The 12301-nt window shown below is 54.0% G+C and overlaps 1 protein-coding gene across 1 annotated transcript in view; it reads left to right on the top strand.

Annotated features, from left to right (window-relative positions):
- Window positions 1–11598, top strand: part of LOC135288557 (integrin alpha-X-like) — a 41996-nt gene extending 30398 nt beyond the window's left edge. Inside the window, exons 21-29 of the mRNA XM_064401945.1 lie at window positions 45–152; window positions 844–923; window positions 1688–1765; window positions 6606–6687; window positions 6771–6878; window positions 8619–8681; window positions 9849–9963; window positions 10490–10583; window positions 11351–11598. Of these exons, the coding sequence (XP_064258015.1) occupies window positions 45–152; window positions 844–923; window positions 1688–1765; window positions 6606–6687; window positions 6771–6878; window positions 8619–8681; window positions 9849–9963; window positions 10490–10583; window positions 11351–11408 (786 nt within the window). The 3' untranslated portion in view covers window positions 11409–11598. The remainder of the gene's footprint in view (window positions 1–44; window positions 153–843; window positions 924–1687; window positions 1766–6605; window positions 6688–6770; window positions 6879–8618; window positions 8682–9848; window positions 9964–10489; window positions 10584–11350) is intronic.
- The last annotated feature ends 703 nt before the right edge of the window (window positions 11599–12301 follow it).

The raw sequence follows: 12301 nt of genomic DNA, 5'->3' as shown, positions 1-12301 counted from the left end.
CCAGTCCCCCCCAGTCCATCCCAGTATAACCCAGTCTCTCCCAGTCCCAGCCCCGCTCGGGCTCCCTGCGCTGTCACTCGGAGCCGCCCCAGGGGCGGGGCCGGCGCACGCGGTGCCAGGTACAGCCACCTGTGCTCAGGGCCGGGGCCCAGGTGAGTGACACACCTGAGTGACGTCATCGGTGTGACGTCATCATTGTTACCTGAGTGACGTCATCATTGTTATCTGTGTGACGTCATCACTGTTATCTGTGTGTCACCTGTGTGTGTTACCTGTGTTACCTGTGCCACCTGCAGCCACCTGTGCTCAGGGCGGGGGCGCAGGTGAGTGACACACCTGAGTGACGTCATCAGTGTGACGTCATCACTGTCACCTGAGTGACGTCATCAGTGTCACCTGTGTGTGTTACCTGTGTGTGCCACCTGCAGCCACCTGTGCTCAGGGCCGGGGCCCAGGTGAGTCTGTGACGTCATCGGTGTGACGTCATCACTGTCACCTGAGTGACGTCATCGGTGTCACCTGTGTGTGTGTCACACCTGTGTGTCTCACCTGTCTCACCTGTCCATGTCTCACCTGTGTGATCTCACCTGTCTCACCTGTCCATGTCTCACCTGTGTGATCTCACCTGTCCATGTCTCACCTGTGTGATCTCACCTGTCCATGTCTCACCTGTCCATGTCTCACCTGTCAATCACCTCACCTGTCCATCTCTCACCTGTCTCACCTGTCTGTGTCTCACCTGTCCGTGTCTCACCTGTCTCACCTGTCAATCACCTCACCTGTCCGTGTCTCACCTGTCTGTCTCACCTGTGTGTCTCACCTGTCTGTCTCACCTGTCCCCAGGTGATTTTCAGGCTCACCCTGGACGTGCCCCCGGACGCCGAACTGGGAGACGAACTGCGGGTGACGGCCGAGAGCTACAGGTGAGACACGGGCAGGTGAGACCTGGGCAGGTGAGACAGGTGAGAGCTACAGGTGAGACACGGGCAGGTGAGACAGGTGAGAGCTACAGGTGAGACCTGGGGCAGGTGAGAGAGACAGGTGAGATGGGACAGGTGAGACACGGGCAGGTGAGACAGGTGAGAGCTACAGGTGAGACCTGGGGCAGGTGAGACAGGTGAGACAGGTGAGATGGGACAGGTGAGACACGGGCAGGTGAGACCTGGGCAGGTGAGACAGGTGAGAGCTACAGGTGAGACCTGGGGCAGGTGAGACAGGTGAGACAGGTGAGATGGGACAGGTGAGACACGGGCAGGTGAGACCTGGGCAGGTGAGAGAGACAGGTGAGAGCTACAGGTGAGACACGGGCAGGTGAGACAGGGGCAGGTGAGACAGGTGAGATGGGACAGGTGAGAGTGACAGGTGAGACAGGTGAGACACGGGCAGGTGAGATGGGACAGGTGAGAGACAGACAGGTGAGACCTGGGCAGGTGAGACAGGTGAGACATGGACAGGTGAGACAGGTGAGATGGGACAGGTAAGAGACAGGTGAGACAGGTGAGGTGGGACAGGTGAGCTCAGATGAGCCCAGGTGCTCCCAGGTGCTCCCAGGTGCTCCCAGGTGAGCCCAGGTGAGCCCAGGTGAGCTCAGGTGCCCCCAGGTGCTCCCAGGTGCTCCCAGGTGAGCTCAGGTGAGCCCAGGTGAGCTGTCCAGGTGCCCCCAGGTGACCCCGCTGTGTCCCCGCAGTGCCAATGGCGGCGCAGGTGGGCGGAGCCAGAGCGCGACCATCCCGGTCAGGTACCAGGTGTTCGTGGTGATCGACAGGTGAGCACGGGGGGGCGGGGGGTGTCACCTGGGGGGGTCACACCTGTGTGACGTCACCTGTGTGTGTTACCTGAATGTGTTACCTGTGTCACACCTGTGTCACACCTGTGTGATGTCATGTGTGTGACGTCACCGGTGTCACACCTGTGTGACCTCACCTGTGTCACCTGTGTGTTACCTGGGGGTATTACCTGTACGATGTCACCTGTGTCACACCTGGGGGCGTCACACCTGTGTGATGTCACCTGTGTTACCTGTGTGATGTCACCTGTGTCATACCTGAGCGTGTCACCTGTGTCACCTGTGTGACGTCATCTATGTGACGTCACCTGTGTCACACCTGTGTGACGTCACCTGTGTCATACCTGGGGGTGTTACCTGTGTTACCTGGGGGTGTCACACCTGTGGGACCTCGCCTGTGTGACGTCACCTGTATCACACCTGTGTCACCTGTGTGTGTTACCTGGGGGTGTCACCTGTGTCACACCTCTGTGATGTCATCTGTGTCACCTGTGTGACGTCACCTGAGGGTGTTACCTGTGTCACACCTGTGTGATGTCACACCTGTGTGATGTCACCTCTGTCACACCTGTGTGTGTTACCTGTGTCACACCTGTGTGACACCATCTGTGTGACGTCACCTGTGTTACCTGTGTGTGTTACCTGAGGGTGTCACACCTGGGGGGGGGTCACACCTGTGTGATGTCATCTGTGTCACCTGTGTCACACCTGAGGGTGTCACCTGTGTCACACCTGTGTGACATCATCTGTGTGACGTCACCTGTGTCTCACCTGTGGGTGTCTCACCTGTGTGACGTCACCTGTCTCACCTGTGTGACCTCACCTGTCTCACCTGTGTGACCTCACCTGTCTCACCTGTGTGTCCCCACCTGTCTCACCTGTGTGACCTCACCTGTCTCACCTGTGTGACCTCACCTGTCTCACCTGTGTGTCCCCACCTGTCTCACCTGTGTGACCTCACCTGTCTCACCTGTGTGACCTCACCTGTCTCACCTGTGTGACGTCACCTGTCTCACCTGTGTGACCTCACCTGTCTCACCTGTGTGACGTCACCTGTCTCACCTGTGTGGCCTCACCTGTCTCACCTGTGTGTCCCCACCTGTCTCACCTGTGTGACGTCACCTGTCTCACCTGTGTGGCCTCACCTGTCTCACCTGTGTGACCTCACCTGTCTCACCTGTGTGTCCCCACCTGTCTCACCTGTGTGACCTCACCTGTCTCACCTGTGTGACCTCACCTGTGTGACCTCACCTGTCTCACCTGTGTGACGTCACCTGTCTCACCTGTGTGACCTCACCTGTGTGACCTCACCTGTCTCACCTGTGTGACCTCACCTGTGTGACCTCACCTGTCTCACCTGTGTGACCTCACCTGTCTCACCTGTGTGACGTCACCTGTCTCACCTGTGTGGCCTCACCTGTCTCACCTGTGTGTCCCCACCTGTGTGACCTCACCTGTCTCACCTGTGTGTCCCCACCTGTCTCACCTGTGTGACCTCACCTGTCTCACCTGTGTGACCTCACCTGTGTGACCTCACCTGTCTCACCTGTGTGACGTCACCTGTCTCACCTGTGTGTCCCCACCTGTCTCACCTGTGTGACCTCACCTGTCTCACCTGTGTGACGTCACCTGTCTCACCTGTGTGACCTCACCTGTCTCACCTGTGTGACGTCACCTGTCTCACCTGTGTGGCCTCACCTGTCTCACCTGTGTGACCTCACCTGTCTCACCTGTGTGTCCCCACCTGTCTCACCTGTGTGACCTCACCTGTCTCACCTGTGTGTCCCCACCTGTCTCACCTGTGTGGCCCCACCTGTCTCACCTGTGTGACCTCACCTGTCTCACCTGTGTGACCTCACCTGTCTCACCTGTGTGTCCCCACCTGTCTCACCTGTGTGACGTCACCTGTCTCACCTGTGTGACGTCACCTGTCTCACCTGTGTGACCTCACCTGTCTCACCTGTGTGACGTCACCTGTCTCACCTGTGTGACCTCACCTGTGTGGCCTCACCTGTCTCACCTGTGTGACCTCACCTGTGTGACCTCACCTGTCTCACCTGTGTGACCTCACCTGTCTCACCTGTGTGACCCCACCTGTGTCACCTGTGTGTGTTACCTGTGTGATGTCACCTGTGTTACCTGTGTCACACCTGTGTGACGGCATCTGTGTGTCACACCTGTGTGTCCCCACCTGTCTCACCTGTGTGACGTCACCTGTCTCACCTGTGTGACCCCACCTGTCTCACCTGTGTGACCTCACCTGTGTGACGTCACCTGTCTCACCTGTGTGGCCTCACCTGTCTCACCTGTGTGTCCCCACCTGTCTCACCTGTGTGACCTCACCTGTCTCACCTGTGTGACGTCACCTGTCTCACCTGTGTGACCTCACCTGTGTGACCTCACCTGTCTCACCTGTGTGACCTCACCTGTCTCACCTGTGTGACGTCACCTGTCTCACCTGTGTGGCCTCACCTGTCTCACCTGTGTGTCCCCACCTGTGTGACCTCACCTGTCTCACCTGTGTGTCCCCACCTGTCTCACCTGTGTGACCTCACCTGTGTCACCTGTGTGACCTCACCTGTCTCACCTGTGTGTCCCCACCTGTCTCACCTGTGTGACCTCACCTGTCTCACCTGTGTGTCCCCACCTGTCTCACCTGTGTGGCCCCACCTGTCTCACCTGTGTGACCTCACCTGTCTCACCTGTGTGACCTCACCTGTCTCACCTGTGTGTCCCCACCTGTCTCACCTGTGTGACGTCACCTGTCTCACCTGTGTGACGTCACCTGTCTCACCTGTGTGACCTCACCTGTCTCACCTGTGTGACGTCACCTGTCTCACCTGTGTGACCTCACCTGTGTGGCCTCACCTGTCTCACCTGTGTGACCTCACCTGTGTGACCTCACCTGTCTCACCTGTGTGACCTCACCTGTCTCACCTGTGTGACCCCACCTGTGTCACCTGTGTGTGTTACCTGTGTGATGTCACCTGTGTTACCTGTGTCACACCTGTGTGACGGCATCTGTGTGTCACACCTGTGTGTCCCCACCTGTCTCACCTGTGTGACGTCACCTGTCTCACCTGTGTGACCCCACCTGTCTCACCTGTGTGACCCCACCTGTCTCACCTGTGTGACCTCACCTGTGTGACGTCACCTGTCTCACCTGTGTGGCCTCACCTGTCTCACCTGTGTGTCCCCACCTGTCTCACCTGTGTGACCTCACCTGTCTCACCTGTGTGACGTCACCTGTCTCACCTGTGTGACCTCACCTGTGTGACCTCACCTGTCTCACCTGTGTGACCTCACCTGTCTCACCTGTGTGACGTCACCTGTCTCACCTGTGTGGCCTCACCTGTCTCACCTGTGTGTCCCCACCTGTGTGACCTCACCTGTCTCACCTGTGTGTCCCCACCTGTCTCACCTGTGTGACCTCACCTGTCTCACCTGTGTGACCTCACCTGTCTCACCTGTGTGTCCCCACCTGTCTCACCTGTGTGGCCCCACCTGTCTCACCTGTGTGTCCCCACCTGTCTCACCTGTGTGACCTCACCTGTCTCACCTGTGTGTCCCCACCTGTCTCACCTGTGTGACCTCACCTGTCTCACCTGTGTGACGTCACCTGTCTCACCTGTGTGACCTCACCTGTGTGACCTCACCTGTCTCACCTGTGTGACCTCACCTGTCTCACCTGTGTGTCCCCACCTGTCTCACCTGTGTGACCTCACCTGTCTCACCTGTGTGTCCCCACCTGTCTCACCTGTGTGTCCCCACCTGTCTCACCTGTGTGACGTCACCTGTCTCACCTGTGTGGCCTCACCTGTCTCACCTGTGTGTCCCCACCTGTCTCACCTGTGTGACCTCACCTGTCTCACCTGTGTGACGTCACCTGTCTCACCTGTGTGACCTCACCTGTGTGACCTCACCTGTCTCACCTGTGTGACGTCACCTGTCTCACCTGTGTGGCCTCACCTGTCTCACCTGTGTGTCCCCACCTGTGTGACCTCACCTGTCTCACCTGTGTGTCCCCACCTGTCTCACCTGTGTGACCTCACCTGTCTCACCTGTGTGACCTCACCTGTCTCACCTGTGTGACCTCACCTGTGTGACCTCACCTGTGTCACCTGTGTGACCTCACCTGTCTCACCTGTGTGTCCCCACCTGTCTCACCTGTGTGACGTCACCTGTCTCACCTGTGTGACGTCACCTGTCTCACCTGTGTGACGTCACCTGTCTCACCTGTGTGACCTCACCTGTCTCACCTGTGTGTCCCCACCTGTCTCACCTGTGTGACCTCACCTGTGTCACCTGTGTGACCTCACCTGTCTCACCTGTGTGGCCCCACCTGTCTCACCTGTGTGACGTCACCTGTCTCACCTGTGTGACGTCACCTGTCTCACCTGTGTGACCTCACCTGTCTCACCTGTGTGACCTCACCTGTCTCACCTGTGTGACGTCACCTGTCTCACCTGTGTGACCTCACCTGTGTGGCCTCACCTGTCTCACCTGTGTGACCTCACCTGTCTCACCTGTGTGACCCCACCTGTGTCACCTGTGTGTGTTACCTGTGTGATGTCACCTGTGTTACCTGTGTCACACCTGTGTGACGGCATCTGTGTGTCACACCTGTGTGTCCCCACCTGTCTCACCTGTGTGACATCACCTGTCTCACCTGTGTGACCCCACCTGTGTGACCCCACCTGTCTCACCTGTGTGACCTCACCTGTGTGACGTCACCTGTCTCACCTGTGTGACGTCACCTGTCTCACCTGTGTGACCTCACCTGTGTGACGTCACCTGTGTGACCTCACCTGTCCGGCAGCGCCCCCGACTCCACGCGTTACCTGAACTTCAGCACCCGCGGAGCCCCGCCCCCCTCGGCCCCCGTCACCCACCACTACCAGGTGAGCTCACCTGGGTGACGTCATCGCCGTGACGTCATCGCCGCCCCCCGTGTGACGTCACCTGCCCGGTCTCACCTGCGCAGGTGAAGGTGCTGGGGCGCCGCCCCCTCCCGGCCAACGTCACCTTCCGCGTCCCGTCTCACCTGGGCCAGGTGCGGCTCTGGGAGCACCTGGAGGTCACACCTGAGCAGGTAACGCCCGAAACGGCCCAAAATGGCCCAAAACGGCCCCAAAATCCCCAGAAATGGGCACAAAAAGACACAAAATTGCAAAAAACGGACCCAAAATTGACCATAACGGCCCCGAAATCCCCAGAAATGGGCACAAAATATCTCAAAATTACAAAAAACGGACCCAAAATGGCCCAAAACGGCCCCGAAATCCCCAGAAATGGGCACAAAATATCTCAAAATTACAAAAAACCGACCCAAAATGGCCCAAAACGGCCTCGAAATCCACAGAAATGGGCACAAAAAGACCCAAAATTGCAAAAAACTGATCCAGAATTGATGAAAATGGCCCCAAAATCCCCAGAAATGGGCACAAAAAGACACAAAATTGCAAAAAACGGACCGAAAATTGACCATAACGGCCCCAAAATCCACAGAAATGGGCACAAAAAGACCCAGAATTGCAAAAAACTGACCCAAAATGGCCCAAAACGGCCCCAAAATCCACAGAAATGGGCACAAAAAATCCCAAAATTGCAAAAAACTGATCCAGAATTGATGAAAATGGCCCCAAAATCCCCAGAAATGGGCACAAAAAGATCCAGAATTGCAAAAAACGGACCCAAAATTGCCCAAAACGGCCCCAAAATCCACAGAAATGGGCACAAAAAGACCCAAAATTGCAAAAAACTGCCCCAAAATCTCTCAAAAAAATCTCACAAAAAGACCCAAAATCACAAAAATTTACACAAAATTGACCAAAACGGCCCCAAAACCCCCAGAAATGGGCACAAAAAGACCCAAAATTACAAAAAAAAAAAAAAAAAAAAATCCAGAATTGCCCAAAACAGCCCCAAAATCCCCCAAAATGAACACAAATGTCCCAAAATTACAAAAACCTGACCCAAAATCGCCCAAAACGGCCCCAAAATCCACAGAAATGGGCACAAAAAATCCCAAAATTACAAAAAACTGCCCCAAAATCTCTCAAAAAATTCTCACAAAAAGAACCAAAATTTAAAAAAAAACTGACACAAAATTGACCAAAATGGCCCCAGAATCCACAAAAATCGACACAAAAAGTCCCAAAATTACAAAAATTTACACAAAATTGCCCAAAACGGCCCCAAAACCCCCAGAAATGGGCACAAATGTCCCAAAATTACAAAAAACTGATGCAAAAATTGTCCAAAACGGCCCCAAAACACCCATAATTCTCACAAAAAGTCCCAAAATTACAAAAAATTACACAAAGTTGTCCAAAATGGCCCCAAAAATATGTCCCCAAAAATTACCCCAAAAATGGCCCCAAAATCCCCTAAAATGGCCCCAAAAATGACCCAAAATGGCCCCAAAAATGACCCAAAATTTTGAAAAATGTCCCCAAATCCCCAAAACCGGCCCCAAAAATCCCAAAATTACAAAAAATTGGCCCCAAATCCTCCAAAATGGCCCCAAAAATCCCCAAAAATGGCCCCAAAAAGACCCAAGAAAAGGCTCCAAAAAGACCCAAAATGTCCCCAAAATTACCCCAAAAATGGCCCCAAAAATCCCCAAATTCCACAAATCCCAAAAAGTCCCAAAATGGCCCCAAAAATACCCAAGAAAAGGCTCCAAAATCCCCCAAAATGGCCCCAAAAACGTCCAAAAATGCCCCAAAAAGGCCCCAAAAATGACCCAAAATCCTCCAAAATGGCCCCAAAAATGCCCCAAATGCCCCAAAAGCCCCAAAATCCCCGGAATTTCCCCCAAATCCCGCAGGCGGAGCCGCGGTGCGAGCGAGGCCCCGAGGAGCCGGGGCAGGGCCCGGAGCGCCCCCTGCTGGTGAGTGCAAAATGGGGTGAAACTCCCCAAAATCGGGAAAATTCAGAAAATTGGGAAAGAAATCCCAAAATTGGGGAAAATCTGCATCAAAAATGGGGGAAAAAATCGGCAAAAATGGGGAAATTTGTCACAAAAGTGGGGGAAAAATCGCAAAAAATTGGGGAAAATTTGACACAAAAACGGGGGGAAAATCCCAAAAATCAGGAAATTTAAAAAATTGGGAAAAAGTCCCAAAAATTGGGAAGAAGTCCCAAAAATTGGGAAAAATCTGCATCAAAAATGGGGGAAATTGGCAAAATTTGGGAAAATCTGCACAAAATGGGGGGGGTAATCCCAAAAATCGGGAAAATTCAAAAAATTTGGGAATAATCTCCAAAATTGGGAAAAATCTGCATCAAAAATGGGGAGAAAAATCGACAAAAATAGGGGAAATTTGGTACAAAATTGACAAAAATCACACAAAAATGGGGAAAAAAATCTCAAAAATTGGGAAAAATCCCAAAATTGGGGAAAAACTGCACAAAATGGGGGAAAAAAATCCCAAAAATCAGGAAAATTTTTAAAAATTGTGAAAAAAAATCACCAAAATTGTGAAAAATCTGCACCAAAAATGGGGAAAAAATGATAAAACCAGGGGGAAATTCGGCACAAAAATGGGGGGGAAATCGTAAAAAAAAATTTACCCCTAATTTGGGGAAAAATCCCTTAAAAATTGTGACTTTTCCCCCAAAATTGGGATTTTTTTGTGCCAATATTTTTGATTTTTTCCCCAAATTTTTGATTTCTTTTTCCCCCTAATTTTTGATTTTTTTTCCCCAAATTCGGGAAAAATGCCTTAAAAATTGTGACTTTTTCCCCAAAATTGGGGATGTTTTTTGTCCCAAATTCTTTTTTCCTAAAAATTTTGATTTTTTCCTAAAATTTTGGGTTTTTTTCACCAAATTCAGGAAAAATCCCTTAAAAATTGTGCCATTTTCCCCAAAATTGGGATTTTTTGTCCCAAAATTTTGGAATTTTTTCCCCCGAATTTTGGATTTCCTTCCTTTTCCCCCAAATCTTTTCCCTTTCCCGCCGGATTTGGGAAGAATCCCCCCAAAACCGGGATTTTCCCCGAAATTGGGGATTTTTTTCCCGAAATTTGATTTTTTCCCCCCGAATTCCTCCCAGGCGTGCCCTGGCGCCCCCTGCTGGACGTTCCGCTGCTCCCTGCCCCCCCCTGGAGCCCCCGCGGGTCTGGGGGCTGCGCCTGGGGGGGCGACTCCGCCTGGGGGGGGCTGCGCAGGTGAGGGGGCACCTGAGATACACCTGGGCACACCTGGGCACACCTGGGCACACCTGAGACACACCTGGGCACACCTGGGCACACCTGGGCATCCAAAACACACCTGGGCACACCTGAGACACACCTGAGACACACCTGGGCCACACCTGAGATACACCTGGGCACACCTGAGATACACCTGGGCACACCCACAATGCACCTGGGCACACCTGAGATATACCTGGGCACACCTGGGCACTCACCTGGGGGGTAAAAACACACCTGGGCACACCTGGGAACACAAAACACACCTGGGCACTCACCTGGGCACACCCACAATGCACCTGGGCACACCTGGGACACACCTGGGCACACCTGGGCACACCTGGGCACACCTGGGACACACCTGGGCACACCTGCGCATCCCAAACACACCTGGGCACTCACCTGGGCACACCTGGGGGGTAAAAACACACCTGGGCACAGCTGGGCACCCCTGGGCACACACTGGGCACTCACCTGTCCCTCACCTGTCCCCCCCGCGCAGGTGGCCCAGCCCAAGCTGCACCTGCAGAGCTCGGCCCAGGTGAGCTTCGACCGCGGAATCTTCCAGAACACCTGGGGGGGGCACCGAGCTGCAGGTGAGGGGGGGGGGCACACCTGGGGGGGTAAAACACACCTGGGCACACCTGGGGGGGTAAAAACACACCTGGGCACACCTGGGGGGGTAAAACAACACCTGGGGGGGCACCTGGGCACACCTGGGCACACCTGGGGGGGTAAAAACACACCTGGGGGGTAAAACCACACCTGGGCACACCTGGGGGGCACCTGGGGGGGGGGGAAACACACCTGGGGGCACCTGGGGGGGCACCTGGGGGGGTACCTGGGCGCACCTGGGCACACCTGGGCACACCTGGGGGGGCACCGAGCTGCAGGTGAGGGGAGGGGGCACACCTGGCACACCTGGGGGGGGCCTGGGGGGCACCTGGGAGGGTAAAAACACACCTGGGCACACCTGGGGGGGCACACCTGGCTCAGGGGTTCCTCACCTGGTTTTTTGGGGTCCCTGACCCATTTTTTTGGGGTTCCTGATCCGTTTTTTGGGGTTCCTGATCCATTTTTTGGGGTCCCTCACCTGTCCCAGGTGTTCCTCACCTGATTTTGGGGTCCCTGATGCGTTTTTGGGGTTCCTGATCCATTTTTGGGGTTCCTAACGCGTTTTTGGGGTCCCTGATGTATTTTTGGGGTCCCTGATCCATTTTGGGGTCCCTGATCCATTTTTTGGGGTCCCTGATCCATTTTTGAGGTTCCTGATGTATTTTTGGGGTTCCTGATCCATTTTTTGGGGTCCCTGATCCATTTTTGGGGTTCCTAACGCGTTTTTGGGGTCCCTGACGTGTCCCAGGTGCAGACGGAGCTGGAGCGGGTGGAGACCCCCAACCCCCGATTTTTGGGGTCCCTGATCCATTTTTGGGGTCCCTGATCCATTTTTGGGGTCCCTGACGCGTTTTTGGGGTCCCTGATCCATTTTTTAGGGTCCCTGATCCATTTTTGGGGTCCCTGACCTGTTTTTTGGGGTCCCTCACCTGTCCCAGGTGTTCCTCACCTGGTTTTTGGGTTCCTGACCCGTTTTTGGGGTTTTTGATCCGTTTTTTGGGGTTCCTGATCCATTTTGGGGTCCCTGATCCATTTTTTGGGGTTCCTGATCCGTTTTTGGGGTCCCTGATCCATTTTTGGGGTTCCCGATCCATTTTTGGGGTCCCTGATCCATTTTTGGGGTCCCTGACCTGTTTTTGGGGTCCCTCACCTGTCCCAGGTGTTCCTCACCTGATTTTGGGGTCCCTGATGCGTTTTTGGGTCCCTGATCCATTTTTTGGGGTTCCTGATCCGTTTTTTGGGGTCCCTGATCCATTTTTTGGGGTTCCTGATCCGTTTTTTTGGGGTCCCTGATCCATTTTTGGGGTCCCTGACGCGTTTTTGGGGTCCCTGACGTGTCGCAGGTGCAGACGGAGCTGGAGCGGGTGGAGACCCCCAACCCCCTCCCCCTCATTTTGGGGGCGTCCCTGGGGGGGCTCCTCCTGCTGGGCCTGCTGGCGCTGGCGCTCTACAAGGTGAGGAAAAAACCCCAAAATTCACCAAATTCACCCAAAATTTCACCCCGAAATTTCCCCAAATTCACCCAAAAATTCCTCCCAAAATTTCCCCAAATTCACCCAAAATTTCACCCTGAAAATTCCCCAAATTCACACAAAAATTCCTCCCAAAATTTCCCCAAATTCACCCAAAATTTCACCCTGAAATTTCCCCAAATTCACCCAAAAATTCCCAAAAAAATTCACCAAAATTCACATAAAAA

This window comes from Passer domesticus, chromosome 33 (genome assembly GCF_036417665.1).
Source record: "Passer domesticus isolate bPasDom1 chromosome 33, bPasDom1.hap1, whole genome shotgun sequence".
Taxonomy (NCBI): Eukaryota; Metazoa; Chordata; class Aves; order Passeriformes; family Passeridae; genus Passer; species Passer domesticus.
The sequence above is the reverse complement of the archived record's forward strand: the minus strand, read 5'-3'. Positions and strand labels throughout refer to the sequence as shown.